The sequence below is a fragment of the Eublepharis macularius genome, chromosome 6 (assembly GCF_028583425.1).
Source record: "Eublepharis macularius isolate TG4126 chromosome 6, MPM_Emac_v1.0, whole genome shotgun sequence".
Taxonomy (NCBI): domain Eukaryota; kingdom Metazoa; phylum Chordata; class Lepidosauria; order Squamata; family Eublepharidae; genus Eublepharis; species Eublepharis macularius.
The window spans coordinates 65,160,870-65,179,658 of NC_072795.1; the positions used below are offsets into that span (position 1 = coordinate 65,160,870).

At 47.0% G+C, this 18,789-nt stretch overlaps 1 protein-coding gene across 1 annotated transcript in view; it reads left to right on the plus strand.

Moving 5' to 3' along the window:
* The window catches only part of ARMH3 (armadillo like helical domain containing 3), a 258,948-nt gene that overhangs the window by 235,032 nt on the left and 5,127 nt on the right, over nt 1-18,789 (plus strand). Inside the window, exon 25 of the mRNA XM_054983193.1 lies at nt 13,769-13,885. Within this exon, the coding sequence (XP_054839168.1) occupies nt 13,769-13,885 (117 nt within the window). The remainder of the gene's footprint in view (nt 1-13,768; nt 13,886-18,789) is intronic.

An 18,789-nucleotide genomic window follows, 5' to 3' on the forward strand; every position in this document is an offset into this window, starting at 1 on the left:
GAGAAAGGGTATGAAATGTATCCCCTCCGTGACATTCTTTTTATCTATCATCAGATCTCTTTTGTTGCATTGAAAATACAAGCAAGGCCCAGGTTTGAATGCAGTTTTGTTTGAACAGTTGAAATTGGAGGGTCTGTTTGAAAGGTGTGCCCTTGGTTAATGCAAATCATTGGCTTTGGCTACTGAAGAATGTTTTTTAAAATGATGAACCCTTAATTCACATCCATTCTGTCTGGCTGAAGTAATTAATGTGTACAGTAAATGATAGGGAGCATGACCAAAAGTGGAGAGAGCCAACTTGTCAGGGAAGAGAATGTGCTGCCAAGCTCCAGTGCCACTAGTGAGTTATGTAGCCTTTTTAAAAAAGCATCTAATGCTACATTTTAATCCTACCATTAATCCTTCCATCATTCTATCTGAACTCAGTTCACCCCCATGAAAGGGAATGGCATTGGTTCAATATATGCAGAGCCATAAAAACGTACATCAGTCATGCAGCAATCTTCTGGTCCTTAGATACCCTCTTTGTGACCTTCCATTCAGCTTCTATGGGGAAGAAAGTCATTATGGCTGCAAATGGATAAAAGCCTGCAAGATACAGCATTTGTTGGCCCCCTCTGAAGTTACTGCAGTAAGGATGCAGCAACTTCAGCAGTTTTTGCCGCTATGCTCCTACAGAGGAGATTTGTAGAGCTGCTATCTGGGACATCTTTTTGATATTTGTGAGGATCTACAAACTGGACACCTGTGCCTCATCTGGGGTAGTGTTTGGCAGATGAGTGCTCCGACAGGCTAAACAGGCTTCTACCACATAGGCTCCTTAGACATTTCCCTCCTGGAATATTAACAATTTTTCATGACTCCTCACAAGTATACCCTTCTGCAACAATGGAAAATTAAATTTAGGAATTAGGATAAGAGTTTCTTTTCATCTGTGGATTGGAAAGTATCCTTGCCTACCTGGGCTGCAACCTATCTGGAATTTAGAAACTCTCAGCCTAAAAATTCTTGAACAATATCTGCAGATGACTATATCTATTCTCATACCTTGTAAATAGCTGGAACATAGCCTCTTTGTATAGCAAAATGAAGATTCTTTTTACTTCTAAGGTGCTGTAAGCTGTGTTCTGGAGATATGCCTTCCACCCCAAAATAGTGTCTGTGCAAGATCTGCAGTACAATCTCCTGGCAGTGGAGCAGCTTGGAGGAGTAACGTTCATAAAGATACTCTCCAGTCCACTTATGGGAAAAGATCCTCCCAGTAATCTTAATATTTCAAATCAGGCAACAACAAGGGAGCTCTCACATGAGGTTTAGGAGATCATGAGCTGTAGGGGGTCAGCAGTGCTTTTACCATGGTACCAGACTTACCAGGGTTGCCTTTTCAAGCCCTGTATGCCCTCTGCACTTTGGTAGGCCACTAGTATCTGTAGTCCCTTGGGACTAGTTTGTTTATTAGTCTCTGGAGGCAGTTTTTGAAGCAGCTGTTTATTGATAAAAAGGAAGGGACAGCTATGACAGTGGGACACATGCCCATTGGGGAAATGTGACTGGATATGTTGTGCCTCTCCTGCTATTTCATTCCTCTCTTATCTTGGGTTTGCATAGGGAATCCAGTCACTGGTGTTCCTGTTCTGTCTTCATTGCCATTAGTGTTGAATGCAAGGTCAGTGTTAATTTATTTGACCATTAATGATCTTAGTTTGGATGAAGTCACTGACTTTGCTTCTGTCAGTAAAGCCTCACTGCCTTATGGCAGTCCGTAGATCAAATGAATAAAAATAAATATATAGAATATGACATTCTGGGATCCTGAAAGAACTATCCTATTTATACGAATTTATCTCTATGAACTAAGCTAGAAAAGATGAATTACGTGAGGAGGAGCCCATGAAGGGAGTCGCAATGTTAGTCAGGAAACTGAGTTTTAAAAGAGATCGGAAGGCTTTGTCAGTTTCCCCTCTCTACAGAATCAGAGAGATCACTGCTCAAAAGGTTTGTTTATTTCTTCTTTGCCTCTTAAAAGGGGAAGTGAAACTGACAGAGCCTTTGGGAGGCTAAGAGGGAGGCAAACCCTCTGAGCTACAATCTCCCTGACTCTGTAGAGAGGGGAAATTAACAAAACCTTCCAATCTCTTTTAAAACTCAGCTTCCCTGCTAACATTGCGACTCCCTTCACATGCTCCTTCTTGTGTAATTCATCTCTTGTAGCTTGGCTCTCAGACAATGCATGAGTCAAAATAATGAAGAAAATTGTTTCACTGCTTTTTGTCCTGCTTGTACTCATTTCTGATTTCTTCTTGTTCTTTTAAGTCAACCATGCATAGAGTCTGGTACTATGTGGGAGAGGCCATGGCTCAGAGGTAGAGCATCTGTTCTGCATGGAAAAAATCCCAGGTTCATTCCTTGGCATCTCCACTTAAAAGAATCAGGTGATAGACTAGGTGAAAGACTGAGACCCACTGACATTTGGAGTGGACGATACTGTCCTTAACTCAACTTCATGTGTTCGTGTGAACTGTATCTAACGATCTTTAAATGTGGTGAGGCTCTCAGCTGCTAGCTCCACCTGTTTCAACTATGTGGCTTAGTTATGTGGACTGTCTAGATGGTGCTTGTTTCTGGCATTTCTAGTTCACATACACATGTTCTTGCACACCACCTCTTTCTTTGTCCTCCTTTTCCAAATATTTAGCACATTTCTACATATTGTAGTAAATTTATTTCAAGATTTATTCTGAGTGAGGAATTTGAGTCTTTGGTTGGAATGAGCTGTGCACCACTAATGAATTTCTGAGATAAATGTTGCAGGTGGTCCAGTCATATTCTGGAAAGAAATCTAGAAGTGGTTACAAAAAAAGCGCTGAGTGCTTTGTTTTTATTTAATGTCTCATTATTTTGCTACATACTTTGTCTTTGCTGCTTCTGGGAATTAATTCCAGTGGAGATGCCAGCTGTGTCAGCAAATTCTTAAAATGCTGTCTGTAGACTGATAGCATTTTTTAATCCTTTTCTGTAATAATTAGAACATTCTCTTGTAAAATTTGTCAATTAGTCTGTTGCTTTATTGTAAAGATTCAGTCACTGCTCCGTGGTTAAAGTGGTAACAGCCTTTCCATTACAAGAAGAAATTCTATTAATAGCTAAATGCCTCAAGAAACATCTCTTTAGATAACATATTGGCTTGTCAAGTGTGGAACTGTGTGGGTATTTTTGTTTCAAATTTGGACTTAATTAGACTTATTAATATAGAGAAACACATAGAAAACATCTGTTGCAGCCACAGACACATTCTCACTCTTTAGGCTGACCTTTCCTCAAACCATATTCTTGAAGGTAAAAATTACAGGTATGACTTATTCATTGGTTTTTGTCCCTTGCTATAATCTTTGTCTTTCCAAAAGTAAACTTTTTTTTTCAAAGACTTTCCCTTTGCATCAAGAATTTCTTTGCTTTTTCAGCAGATGTTTCACAGGTATTTTCTTCAGCAGAACATCTTAAATTAGCAAAAGGATAATTTGTCTGCGGCTTAGAATTATCCCCTTCTAATGCAGTCTTATGCTAGCATAATGTATACAGAAGGAACTGATGTTTAAATGAGCATTGGAGTATGGACCATCTTGGTAGCCACTTGTGCTGTGAAATTCATGGTCAGAGGAGATGGTATATTTGTTCCTTTCAGAATAAATTAAAATAACTGCAGCTTTGGCCTTTCATCTCTCCACCTAGTTAACAAATGACTTGTTTTGAATGCTGAAGTTGGGAAGTCTAGGAAGAGGCAAAATTGGGACACAGTACAACCTTCATTGCTCTGTGTCGCCACTAAAATCGGCCTCTGTTTTGTCTCCTATATGTGCTGGTTCACATTCCATAGAGCTACAATTAATTCCTTGCGGGGATGGGTGTGTGTGCATTTTTCCTGCTACTAAACTTTGTACCAGAGAGGCCAGGGAGCTGATGAGAGACAGTTGTGTTTGTTATCTCCAAAACTCTTGATTTCTTTGCAAAGGGCTACCAATCCCTGGTATGTATTAGTTAGTTCTTTGTAAGAATCCCCACCATCACGTTGGACAGAATAAATCTGATCGTCGTCGTCCTTCTGTGCAGCCCCACATTGGGACTGCGCAGGCGCAGGCCAGCCGCGGAGAAGATTCTTTTAGCTTCTAGAAATGTGACGGGGACGTTCGGGCCCACCGCGCATGCGCGCCGGTGTTCCCGCCAATTTCGAAGTACAAGTACCCGAACGTCCCCGGCATTCCCTCAGTTCCTTTTTCGCCGCCGTTCGAAAAGGTTCTTCAGCTGTCGCTTGTGTCTTCCAACTTTCTTCTAGCTGTGAGTTGCCGTTTCCTTCTGACTGGGAAACGCCTCCACTATGTCCCATTCCGCTTTATTTAAAAAATGCCAACAGTGTGGCACTAAAATGACCCACTCTGATGGTCATGACCTCTGCCTCATCTGTTTGGGCGAGGGGCACGTCGTGGAGCGCTGTAAGTTTTGCATGGCCTTCACTCCGAAAGCGCGGAACGACCGCAAGGCCAGGCTCCGGGCCTTTCTTTGGGACGCCAACCTTCTACCGCCCAAAGCCTCTGTGTCGTCCGGGAGCAAGCCCAGCTCTGTCGCCCCCTCGCCGGCTCCTCATCACTCGTCGGAACCGCTCGTCTCGGCTCCAACGGAGGCGTCCGCTCCGGACGGGTCGATCGCCTCCGGTTCCGTGAGTGCTCCGTCCAGTCGAAAGGCGAAGAAACGTGCTTCTTCGAAGCCTTCTTCGAAACCTGTGGCCACCGAGGCTTCTTCGGAGCCCCCGCCGAAAAAGGCAAAGGCCAAGTCAAAGGCCAAGCGCCGTGCTCTGTCGCCGGCCCCGGCCTCGTTGGCTGGTTCCTCTCCTGGACCGGCCCCTCCTCCTGAGGACGTCCGGAGTCTCCTCCATACCCCGTCGCCTCCTCACACACCTCCTCCGGTGATTCCCGACGACTGCGAGTCGATCCGTGGATTTTCGGACGCGTTCCAGGAGTTTGAGCGCTCTCTGCCGTGTGCTCCGGTTCCGGCGGAGGTCTCCATTCCATCGCAGCCAGTCTTCTCGGTTCCAGCGCCGTTTCACCGGTCCGTTCCGTTGCCTGCTGCTCTGCCTCCTTGGCAGCCTGTCCCGGGCCTAGGGAACGTGGCCTCCTGGCAGGATTTTGTGGCTTGGATTCAGCAGTCCGCTTCCTTTCTGCCTGGTCCTTTGGTGCCCCTGGCCACGGTTCCGGCGCCCTCCACTCTGCCTCCAGCTCCGCCTGCCACTCAGCCGCGTCGCCATCTTTCGGCACCCCAGCCTTCTACCTCGGTTCCGGCTGACCGCCCGTCGGTTCCGACGCAGACCCCTGCAGCTTTCTCCGACTCCGAGGATGATGAGGGCTTGGCGTCTCCTTCTGAGTACTCGTCGGACGCGGCCTCTGACCCTTCCCCTGATGATGCTGTGGGGGAGCTCCGCTCATCGTCCCCTAATGACGATTACAGGGTGTTTGCAGAGCAGATGGTCCGAATGGCCGCAGCACTGGAGCTCGACGTCGCCTCCACGACCTCCAAACCCAAGAGTAAGCTGTTGGAGCCGTTGTATTCGGGCTCTCCTGCCTCGGTGGCGTTTCCTCCTGTCGAAGATCTCGTCGACAATGCCCTGGCACTCTGGCAGACCCCTGCTTCTGTACCGCCTACGGCCAAGAAGGTTGAGAAATATTATCGCCTCAAACAGGAAGATTGCCCTTACCTCTTTGCCCATCCGAAGCCCTCTTCCATCGTGGCCGAGGAGGGTCAGGCTCGGTTCCGACGGGGCTCCTCTTCGGCTCCATCGGATCGGGAGGGGAGAAAGCTGGATGGAATTGGTCGGAAGGTGTATTCTTCAGCTTCCCTGGGGTTCCGGATCGCCCATTTCCAAGTAATAATGGGCTCTTACAATCTTTTCTTGTGGAAGCGTCTGTCGTCCTACCTCTCTGACCTCCCTGACGATCGCCGTCACTTGGTCAAGGCTCTCCAGGCTGAGGCTTTCCGTTTGTCGAAGCAACAGATGACGGCTGGCAAGGACGCTGCCGACTCCGCGGCGCGTGCGATGGCATCCTCAGTGCTCTTGCGTCGGCACGCCTGGCTTCGATCTACTGCCCTGCCCCCCGAGAAGAAGGCCAAGGTCGAGGATTTTCCGTTTGAAGGTCCTCAACTCTTCTCAGAGAAAACGGATGAGTCCCTTTCTCTTATGAAGAAGAACCAGCAGACGGCCAAGTCGCTCGGGGTTGCGCCTTCGGTTCCGCAGACGGGTCCGAGATATCGGTACGGCAGGTTCCGGTCCTATCAGTCCCCCTACCAGCAGTTCCACCAGCGCCAAGGACGGTTCCCCTCCGGTCAATCCTATGGCCACCGTTCCTACTCTGGCCAGCAGCGCCACTCTTCGAGACGCTCCGGCCGGTCCAAGGGACGACAGCAGCCTCCTTCGCCCAAGCCCTCGACTTCAGCGCAGAAGCCCACGGTCTTCTGACTAGACCAGGACGCTTCCCAGTTGGTCTCCAAGGACGCTGTTAATGTCCTGTTCTTGGACAGGCTACGGCCTTTCTTGCCCCGTTGGCAACTCATTACTACGGATACCTGGGTCCTCTCTGTTGTGGCCCGTGGTTATAAGTTGTCGTTTACCACTGCACCCCCTCTTTCGCACCCACCCCGTTGTGCTTCTTGTTGTAATGTTGTGTTACAAAATAATGTTTTGGAGTTGGTTGCCAAAGGTGCTGTCCGGGTGGTCAATGTCTCTACTTCCCCTTGGGGGTTTTACTCAAGATACTTTCTTGTGGATAAGAAAGATGGGGGGTCTCGTCCCATTTTGGACCTTCGGGCCCTTAATACCTACTTGAAGGTGGAGAAGTTTAGGATGCTTACCCTGTCCCGGGTGTTGGAACTCTTAGAGTCAGGCGTCTGGATGGCCATTTTGGATCTCAAAGACGCCTACTTCCACATTTCCATCTTTGAGGGCCACAGGAAATATCTCCGTTTTACCTGTGGAGGCGCTGTCTATGAGTACACGGCCTTGCCCTTTGGCTTGGCCTCGGCGCCCAGGGTGTTCACTAAATGTATGGCCGCCGTGGTGGCACATCTACGGTCTAGTGGCTGTTTTGTTTATCCCTATTTGGATGATTGGCTCCTGGTGGGTCCCTCCTCTGACTCCCTCCGGGCCTCTATCGCCCTCACCTTGTCCGTCCTAGACGGTCTGGGGCTAGTGGTCAATTTGGGGAAATCGGTCCTGTCCCCTGGTACGAGCATTAGATTCATTGGGGTCCACTTTGACTCTCTGCTGGGCCGGGCTTATCTACCCCCGGACCGCTTGAGCAGGCTGTCCTCCCTGGCCCGCCACTTCGTGCATAACCGGTTCCAAACTGCCCTCCTGATTCAAACGTTGTTAGGCCTTATGGCCTCCTCCACAGGGGTGGTGTGTTTTGCACGCCTGCGCATGAGGCCTCTACAAAATTGGTTTGTTCGGGTTTTCAACCCCCTCACTATGAGTCAACACCGTGGGTTTTCCGTCCCGAGGGTGATACAGCGGACATTGGTGTGGTGGACTGACCCAGAGAATTTGTCCAAGGGTTGTCCTTTTGGTCCCTTCCTGCCGGAGGTCACCGTCTTCACGGACGCTTCCAATCTAGGCTGGGGAGGGCGTTGTGGACACCTGTCTGCTCAAGGTGTTTGGTCCTCCCTTGAAATGGGCATGCACATTAACCTGTTAGAGCTTAGAGCGATCCGTTACTCCCTTGCTTCTTTTGCAGATGTCATTCGGAACAGGAGGGTTCAGGTCCTGTCGGACAATACCACAGCCTGCTATTACCTCAACAAGCAGGGAGGAACGGTCTCGCTCAAGCTCTGCAAGGAGGCGACTACACTCTGGACTTGGGCCATTGCCAACAACGTCCTGCCCAGGGCCATTCATATTGCGGGGGAGAACAACACGGCAGCAGACACGCTGAGCAGGGTGTTTTTGCCCCAGCACGAGTGGTCCCTCAACACGGTTTATCTCCACAAGGTTTTCCGCACATGGGGCACGCCTTTGGTCGACCTCTTTGCCACAGCCCACAACAGACAAGCCCCGCTGTTTTGCTCCCGGGCCGGGATTGGCCATCGTTCACTGGGGGATGCCTTCCAGATACCCTGGTCTCCAGGGCTCTTTTACGCCTTCCCGCCCTTCCCGCTCCTTCACAAGGTCCTCTCCAGGGTCAGGGCCTTCCGAACCCATTGTATCCTGATTGCCCCTCGGTGGCCTCGCCAGGATTGGTTCCCCCTTTTACTTTCCCTGTCACAGGGGCGGTGTCTCCCGCTGCCACACGCCCCAGACCTGCTACTCAGGGACGGAGTGTGGCATCACGATGTGGCAGTGCTAAATCTGACTGCCTGGCTCCTCTGCGCCCCAGACTAGGCCTCTCTACTAGGGTGCTTAATGTGATTCTGAATGCCCGAAAACCGTCTACCAGGTTGTCCTACCAGAGGAAGTGGTCACGTTTCTCTAGGTGGTTAGCCCCCAAAGGGGTTTCCCCTTTCACTTGCCCGCTGCCTGTCATTCTGGAGTACCTCCTGGACCTGTGCTTCCAGGGCCTGGCATTCTTTGTAAGAATCCCCACCATCACGTTGGACAGAATAAATCTGTTCCTTTGTAACTAAAGATTTTTGTTTCATTATTACATGATTGCTACTCAGCTGCATGCATTTGCTCCATAGCAACTGTGGTGTACTGCCTATTTAGACAGCTTACTCTATAGCAAATTGTCACATGTATCTGGAGTACATTGTTTCTGCTTACTGAGGTGCAGAGAAAGTGGCAATGCACAAAAGCAGTTGAGGTAAATGGCAGTTTTTGTTCAGGGACAGAGGATTTTGCAGCAGACGAGTGGTAGTTTGCCTCACTAGGTCCTTTGCATCTTGCAGACCTAATATGTGACGGGAAGCAGTAGGGTAGGGACTGACATTTTGGGAGAGATGGCTGCCAAGAAAATCTAGAGCAAGCTATATTTGTACAAAGAACAGAGCAGGTTTATCAAAGAAGCCAGTTCTTTCTGCTGTGAGTGGCCTGGTGTAGACCTTCACTTGTCAGAAATTATAAGATGCATCTGTTGTTTATGGGAAAGTGGCAGGTTCTAACAAATGCCAGGCTTCTGATGGTAAGGATAGTGGAAGTGTTATAATAATGGTCCTCAAGTGAGAGTAAGAACTAGGGGGCTTGCAACTGTAGAGGAGCTGCTCCTTTCCAGGATTCTTGGTGCTAGATCTTTGTGATTATTGCTGGGTGCCCTTGTACCCGTTACACACTCTCAGCCACGGCTACCACACAGGGTTGTTGTGAGGATAAAATGGAAGAGAAGAGAACCATGTAAGAGAACCTTGGATCCCTATTGAGAAGAAAGATGGGATATAAATGAAGTAAACAAACAAACTGAATCGGCTCGTCTTTTGCCTACACTTCTGAAGGTCTTGTTGTGTGCCAGCTGGGCCTGGAAAGGATATCTCTTTTCTGTATTTTTTTAAAACCCCAACCCTATCCAACAGAAACCATTGATCCCAGTCTTTTTCTGCTTTTGTGGAAGGGACTGCAGTGCTCTTACTCCTTCACTCCGTCTCTGGTGAATGGGGGTGATTATCTGTTTGCTTCTGTGAAGTCCTCTGTACAGCAGAAGGAGGCTGATCTGGGTCATAGGCAGCATAGCAACAAGAAGCTGTCTACAATATGCTTTAAAGTATCTGCCCAGTGATGACAGGGACTGCATTGGAGTGCTTAAAAATATACAGTTACCAACTTCCAGGCGAGGCCTGGCAATCTCCTGGAATTACAACTCATCTCCAGACAATAGAGATCAGTTCCTCTGAAGGAAGTGATTGCTTTGGAAGCTGAACTCTAGGGCATTCTGCCCCTCTGAAGTCCCTTCCCAAACTCTGCCCTCCTCCAAATCTTCAGGAATTTCCTAACGCAGAATTGGCAGCCCTGCTTAGGAAACATTTTCTATGTTAATATACAGCCTTGAAGTGCATTGCTCGGAGCCTCCTTTCCTTTCAGGTGCCCTTGGCCTCCAGTCTGTGTTTAATTGTAGGTAACTTGGATCCCTGCAGCTGTCAAGAGAACAGAATTGTGATCCGTGTAGGCTGTGAGGATAGCCTTCTTATTTACTGTCTGGTGTAAGGGATATTATTCTTTGATCCTGATGACTGGCTGCATTCTGGAGTGAACTATTCCTTCTCTTAGGCCTGCTCTCTGTGCCAGAGGTTGCTGCTTTCAAATGTTTATTATTCTCGTCACAGCTTCAGCACATATGCAAGGAAGAGGCCAATTGAATTCGTTGATAGCTTTTATTGCTCCCCCCCCCACCGCCACACACACACACACACACACACACTAGTAAACCTGACAAAATTCAGGTGTAAGTGCAGAGAAGACAGCACACGCTGGCAGTGCCAAGATTGCTGACTAACTATTCTGAAGTGACCTTGCAGCACATCAAAATTTATTCATCCCTCTGCACCTCCCTGTTTTCTGTTGAATGGAGCAAGGATTGCACCGGTGGAGAGTATCTGCTAGGTGCTAGGCAGGCCATTCAAAAACCTCTACTTGGCAAAACTCCTCAAGATTCTGGAAACCTGAGTATGTCTGCAGTCTCAGTTTTCTTGTTTCTTAATTGATATAACAATGCGGGCCATTGGTCAACTGGAGAAGGCATGACAAGAGGAGAGGAGCTATCCAACTTCTCTGCTGTTCAGTGCTTGTGGACCACTAGTTTGCCTTCCTTTGCACTTACACTGTGCACTCTCTTCCTTGCCCCCACCCCACCCCAGTCGGAATGAAGAGACAGACACCAAAAATGGGATATAAAGGGCTGTTTATTGAATAACAACAAAATTTTGCAACTGTGGCAAGGGCCTAACTAGCAGTACAGGTCAGGCTCTGGGGTCATCCTTGGACCTCCGCCCTGACCTGTCTTGGCGAGCCACACTCTGCCCCGGGTGTGAGTCATCCCTTGTATGGCTGTGCCCCAGCCTGGCCGGGCAATGTGGTTCCCCCTTAAAGCTCCCACCCTGCCGCAAAACTGGGGGGAGGACTGGCTTGTCCAGGGGTTTCCTACCAGGTGACCATGCCACGAAGCTGGCAGCCACTCCTGACAGACCCCACTTCCCCACCAATGGGGATATGCCATGAGTGCTCCCCCCCCCCCCGCTGCTTTTTCCCCTACTTCTAATCTGACAAGGCCAAGCCTCAGCTTAGGCCTTTGCATCCCACTAGTGGCCTAGAGCCACCCTGAGCCCTCACCGCAGGTCATCCAAGAATATCTTGTTCCCTTTCACCGATAGGTAAATTCCATCCCCTCGGTAGAGATCTGCAAATTTGGCCCTAATTTGCAGATGGGGCAGATAAATTCCCAACCCATTCGCTAAGGCTTTAAAGAAGTCTCTGTTGGTCTTTTGCCTTGCCTTCTCTATTGCTGTGAGGTCCAATGCTTCCCACCAGACACGTTGCGGAAGTATTGCTGACCAGATTATTAGGACGCCAGGCCAGTGCTTGCCTATCTCCTGCAAGCCTGCCCGCGCCTGCAAGGAAAGGGCCTTACCCTTCATAAGGCCAAGGTCGTTGCCTCCCAGGTGTACAGCCAGGATCTGGGGCGGTGGACCCCTCCATTCGAACAAGAGTGGCAGCAGTCCTGTTCACCTTAAGCGTCTTCTGCCTTGCTATTCAGTGGTGGCCCACTGGCTCAAGCCAAGCTGGAACCCAATCTGCATCCTCTTTGCTTGGTGCACTGCCCAAAAAATCATGCTGTAGCTGCAGATGAGTATATGCAAACTCTCTTGTCGGCCAACCCCACCTAGAAGAAAATAGCGTTAGGCAGTGTTCCCCTGATTCAAGGGGCAAACATAAGCCTGATAGACAGAGGAGCACCACCACCCTACCCTCTGGATCGTGGAACCTGTGTATCCCATGGCCGCTGCTGTGGATACTGCCCCGATGCAAAAAGAACGGGTACCAAATTTGACATTTGCCAGGCCCAACTTGGAGAGTGCACGCTCTGTGACTGCCCAGAACTGGTATCTGGTCAATGGAGCTCCATCTGCATGGCAAAATGTGACCCCTTGTTCCTCGCCTCGAACATCAATATAGCCTCTAAGGGCGCGGACTGGGCACAAGTCCCTCTCCGTGCATGGGCCCAACGTGACCTCCACACCCCTCTGCTTCTGGTTGGTCTTCAACCACTGGATGATTATCAGTACTTGTTCTCCTTTAAACTTGACATGCCTGGCCTGTAGGGCCCTGTTCGACTTGTCCCTCTGTGACATGGCAACCAGCTTGCTGACCCTGAGCACCCCAAAGAATGCAGTGAGGGAGGCGACATGAAACAGGACCTCTTCGTACCTAAAGCCACAGACCATGGCCCATGCTGACTTCAGACCCCTCAAGATTCCGGGCGAGATAGGCTGTCTCTGATCTTTGGGTGCTACTGCCCCCCAAGCCTAACCCTCCAGCATCTTACGAATGCAGAAGTCCCTGGTGTTGTCTGCCAGGCCCTGGGCCTTGCATGCAAAGGCCAGTGCCACCAGCTGGCCCCGAATGTACTTGACTGCCAGCCCCTTACCTTCCTGGGTGACGCAGAACTGCATCAGGTCCTCAACAGGGATAGGGCACAACTGTTGGAGACCTACCTGGCGCCAGAACCCTGTAAACTGCAGGACCGCCAGGTCATAGGCCCTCTGGGTGCTGGGGGCAATCACTGCTTGAATTGCCCTGCAGGCCTTGGCCTGCCAATCTGCCAAAGGTCCTGGGGCATCTGGGCTGGCAGCAAGTCGGCCTCAGGGGCAAGCTGACAAAACCAGTCCATCTGCAGGCGAGACAGAGCGTCTGCCACTCCGTTACTCACACCTGGGACATGCCTGGCTGAAAACATAATATTAAGGTGCAGGCATCTAAGAGTAAATATCCGGACCAGCCTCATTACCGTGGGTGATACATTCCAAATTTTCCATGACTAAACATAAATACATAATGGCTCTCCTGCCCCCTCCTTGATTATTTATACTTGAACACACTATAATATCAACTTTTGGATTGCTCTTTTCCCTATTTTTTATCTTCTTAGCTTTATACTAAATTAATTAATATTAATTTCTGCCTAGGTAGTCAAAGAAATCCTTCCATTTTCCCCAAAATTCAGCTATTGGTCTATTGTGTAATTAAGTAGTTAATTTGGGCATTGATGCACATTTATAAATCTTGTCTATCCACTCTGACACATTAGGACATATATCTGTTTTCCATCTGCTGCATATAGTACTCTTGCTGCTGTCATCATGTAACAGAAAAAGTCTCCCTGTTCTTTTCTGACATTAATTGGTAGGATATTTAGGAGCATAATTTTGGGATTTAGCTCAGATCTGAGTTTGAGAATCTTCTGCATCTTTTCATGTATCATATCCAGTATTTTTGCGTTCTCTTACAGGTCCACAACATATGGTAAAATGTTGCATCCATGCATAATGTCAAAGCCTAGATATTTACAGTTGATGCCCCTAGGGAAAGAAAGCAGTGGAGGAGAGTCCCAGATCATATGGGAAGGAGGGAAATAGAGAAACTGTCCTGATATTACGAGCCACAACTCAGTTTAGGAAGATCTGAGGTGATCTTTGTTAGCCTTGGCAGAGTGGTTACTGGGCTTCCCAGCACTGTAGTTCTATTGCTGCTTGTTGAAGGCTGTGCAGCAATTTGACTCTTCCTTCCCATTGTGTATTTGTCCTGCAGGTTTTGGAAGTGGTGCGCTCCAACTATGACACACTGACGCTGAAGTTGCAGGATGGGCTAGACCAATATGAACGCTATTCAGAGCAACACAAAGAAGCTGCTTTCTTCAAAGAACTGGTAAATTTTAGTTCCCTGGCAGGAGCTTAAAAGCCTTGTCCTGTGATTTGACTTGCAGCAAACTATGACAGAAGCTGAACTGCCTTTTAACCCAACAAAAGCATGTCGGGGGGGGGGGGTCAGGACACATCAACTAGTGTACTTTTCATTGGGTCATTTTCACGTGGAGGCTCAGCAGCCACAGTTGAAAACAGAGCAGTCTTATCTTCTTCTGTCACACTCACAAGGTTCCTTGCACCCTTTTCAAGGAGCATGTTCCTGAAGATAACTGGAGCTATGTAGCTGAGAGTTACGCTTCCTTGCCCAGCAGGCCTTTTGTAAGATCCACAGAAATCGCCTCCGCATTTCACTTGCTACAGCACAGTTTTCCCATGGCTTCATTGATGTGACAGGTGTAAAGGACTTTCACATGACCGTTATTCAGGGATATGAAGTGCTCAATCAGCACATCTCATTATCATAAATCATGTTTGTCCAAAACTGATCCTGCATGTCAGGATCATTTTATTTATGTCATTTATAGTCTGCCTTTCTTGCTGAGGCTCAAGACGGATTACATAGCGTGAGATTAGTACAGTCAATATCAAGGACATTTCAATAAACAATGCAATAATTAATATAAATGTGAATTTGCAAAGACATAATGTCAGCAAAAATCCAGTACTGAGTAAAAGATTAGTGAAAGATGGGGCTGCCTTGAATGACTACCTAACTCTGTTCTGCTTGAGTATGCGACTCAGGAGGAAAACAGAAGTCATGGGGAGCAATCCGAAACAGATCTACTCAAAGTAAGTTTCATGTTATTTAATGAGACTTACTTCTAGGAGAGTGCCGTTAGGATTGCAGCCATAGAAGGCTAACCTGACCATAGTACAAAAAGGGCCACACTTGCTCTCACCTGTGCAGCCAGATGGAACACTGATCTGCCCTCCAGCCATGCCCATCTCTCCTTTTTGTGCTCCAGTTACGGAGACTTCCTCAGCTTCCCTCCCACTTCTACTGTCATTGTCCCCTCTTGTAGTTGCATAATTGTTGTTCACTTGTTGAACAGCTTTGCATTTTCCTCGATTAAAATGCAGATTTGCTTTTTCCAATTTGCTGGGATTATGCTTTTTCTGAAACCTGCCCTAGCAGTTTAATAGACACTATTATAGACTGCAACACAGACAGTAATTCCCTTCCCCTTTCAGGTTTCTGATAGGAAAGGCCCAAATGGACCCTCTCCCAACACAAGAAAGCTTTATTTATTATTCTACATCTAGTGATTAAACAAATGCAATTTGATTTAATCCCTCTTTCTCTGCAGACTTTATGGTGGAGCATCCTCCAATCCCAAATCCCTTACTGAAAGCTACAGCAAACTTACAGCGTGTCCCCTGAGCTCACTCTCAAAGCAGTGGGAGGAATCAACTTTATCTGTTCTCCTGGATTTTTTTAACAAAACCACTTAGCTCTTCTTTTACCATCACAGCATTTTACTTCACAGTTCAGAAAAACTGTGCCTCTTCCCCAGAGAATTCTAGGGTACAGTCTCATGTCATACAATTGGGTCGAAGCAGCATGCAAGAGTCTCTTGTGTTGCTTACAGGTTGCTTGGGTACCTGACCAAGGTAAAAGTACACTAGAGTGCAGAATTTGCTTCTTCAATCCAAAGTGACTCATTCAGCTACTTCATGTGTTGTCTCAGTTGGAAGAGTTCATGGAGCAAAGTACAGCTATCAGGGGCTGGGTGGAGCCACTTGGCAACAAACTAGGAGCAGCAAACAGTAGTGAGTCAGAGCCAGAAGATGGTGGAGGTCCAACAGTGGAAGCAAAGCAGAGATTTAGCTGGCCCAATAACTCCTAGTTGGATCAAGTCTGCCAGCCTTCAGAAGCAGTTCAGAACCTGAGGACCCTCAAGCCTACCTCCTTCAGGTGCAGCTGATGTTTTAAAGATCCCATACTTCAGCCTGGAGTCTAACACTCCTTTGTCATTCTTTACTTTCTCAGAGGGCGTTCTGGCATCTCTGTCAAAGGAAATAGGACAGTGTGTGGCTTGAGACTCAGGCTGGCTGCTGGGCTTCTGATTCCTGGGCACCACCAGTGGGAGGAATGCCTTTTACGCTGTAGTCAATTGTCTTCTCATTCTCAGATGGGACTTCAGATCCTGCCAAATTCCCAAAAATTCTCTAAACTCCGTGTCTTCTAAGTCACTTCCTGGTAAAGAGCAGCACATGTGGACAGCACCCTTCTCTGATTTGGCAGCTGGTTGAAGGTTAATTAATTTCAAGGCTGCAATAGACTCCTCCAGATAAGGAATACAATCAATATGGTATTGAATGATGTAAATAAAAATAACGTGTAACAGATGGTTAACAAATCACTGACCAGATTACGAAAGCCTTACTGTCATGTGCCTGGCAAACCTATCCTTGTGACTTGAATGAGCCTCAGCATACAAGATACGCTTTGTCTTTTGATGATTAATATTGTTGAAGCAGCTGATGCCGCTTTGTGCACCTCCTAGGCTCGTATAGGAACCTGTCCCTGTTATCAAGTAGCTAGTGGGACATATATTTGGAAGCAGAGGAATCATCATAAATAATGCAAATCAGGACATTTTCATTGTTGTAAAATACACGGGGGTATATTTGGTTCAGTTTTGGTCTTCTGTGCAGGCACACATGGGACTGCGTATGTGCAGGCCTGCTGACTGGTAGGTTCTACAGCTAAAAATTCCTCTGGGGGGCATGTAATGATTTTAAGTGTGTGTGTCTTTAAATGCTTGGTGTGGTACAAATGAAGAGTAGGGGTGAACATTCTGTCTAAAGCAGACAAACTGTGCATGCGCCTGAGAGTGAAAGTCTATGCGTATTTGAGTGAGAAATTAATACCTAAAGCAGACAAACTGTGTGTGAGCCTGAGAGGGAAAGTTTGTGTATATCTGTGTGACTGAGTCTATGAAGAGAAACTTTAAGAACTGATAACTATCTTTGAAACCATCAAGTTTAATTAACAGTATGAAACAGATATGCTTCTTGACAAAATAAAAGTTTATTTTGTTTGTTTTTTTCATCCCAGAGTATCTGTTATTCCCATATCCCATTCCTATCCCCAGGGCCACATAGAATCACGAAGGAGCCTGACGCGTGGGTACTTTATTAAAGGGTAAATTTAAATCAACTATTTTGGAATATAATTCCTAGTAACAGCAATATACCCACCAGAGGGTGTAAGAGAAGGGTTAAAGACAAAATCTAACTACACAACAGAAAGGAGGTCATTACAGATCTTCATCTGTACCACACCAAGCATTTAAAGACACACACACACACAAATCATCACAAATCCCGACCTTGTCCTTAAGCGGAACACATCTCTTTTCCAGAAGAGTTGTATGCAGTTTCCTCTGACTTAGGGAATGTTTTATTGTCTCTGCAGTTCCTGTTAATCCCATTTCTCACTCTGTGGTTTTTATTTTAAAGTCTTGAGTTTCTTTAATCTGCGTTCCTCCTCTGCTGGGTTTTCATCATACTCTCTGGGATGTTCCACTGCTGGGCTGAGATCATCTTCCTCTCTGGGATGTTCCACTGCTGGGCTGAGGTAATCTCGGCTTTAGCCTTTTCTGCTAAATTGTTGTTTGCTTCTTCTGGGCGTTCCTCTATCAGTATTCTATTCCAGCCCAGTTTCACATCTAGATAAGGCATTAGATAAGCATCTGACTTCATGACTTCAACTTTCTATAAGTGGATGGTGTGATCTGGCTTAGGCACTAGTGCCACTGGTGATGCCCATGGACTAATAGATGGCTGTTTAATTACTAGTGCTAGCATCTCTTTCACCTCCCTTCATATGTTGTTCAGCACCTCCCCATTTGCCTTATAAGGTGGCATTCTAATAGGCAGGTGATCTCCTGTGTCTATGTGATGCTCAGCTAAGTGTGTCCTGCCAGCTTTAGAGGAGAACAGACTGTGAAAGTTCTCTAGGAGTTTAGAGATTTTCTCTTTGATGTTGGGTTCTATTTGATAGTCCCACACCAGCTATTGAAGTGTATTGTCCCCCTTGGTCTCTTCTAATAAATTCATAAGGGTGACCTCCTCCACTTCCACCTGTCTGACTATCTGTAACATGCCATGCTCCCTGGAGTAATAAGGCTTCAACATATTCACGTGTACAATCTTCCTCCTCTGATCATTTTTATCCCTAGAGATAGCGTATGTGCACGTGTCTTACCTATCCCTTACTACAAATGGTCCTATTGTGGGAATTTAGCAAGTGTTTTCATTCCAGTCATGAAAGAGTTAAACTGTTTGTGTTACCTACTTAATTAGTAAACATACTTTGAATGTAACCATTAGAGCTTCGAATAAGATTCCCGCCATAGAAAGGGGAGTCACTAAGCATAATGAAGTAAGACTAGGATTTTCTATTGGGCAGTTAGTTTATTGGGGGCAATTAATTGATGCTATATACTGAAGTTTTATTGCTCTTTGTTCACTTCCACTTCTTCCATTTCCACTTTACTTCTTCTTGCCTCTAGTCTAAGTCACTTATCTAGCAAGATGTAGTCAACTTAGCAATTTATTATTTTCTCCAAATGTAACCCTAATTTTTATCCTTTAGTAATTTTACAGAGCTACACTGGAGTGTGTGTGTGAATCTATTCTCATTACTTCCAACGCGCAATCTTTGCACAAACTTTGCTATATTTTCCTACACCTTCCCAGGCTGCTTTTAACTTACTGGTTCTTACAGGTAAAAATACCATCACTTTCTGGCTCAGTTCAATTCCTGGCATTCCTGTCATACCAGAGTTTCTGTTTTGCCTGTGCACTTGCCATATTACTCTGTACCTGCTTCATCATTTCTTCCATTTTCCCCCTGAGCGTTAATACATAATCCACTACAGATGTTTTTCTTTCTGT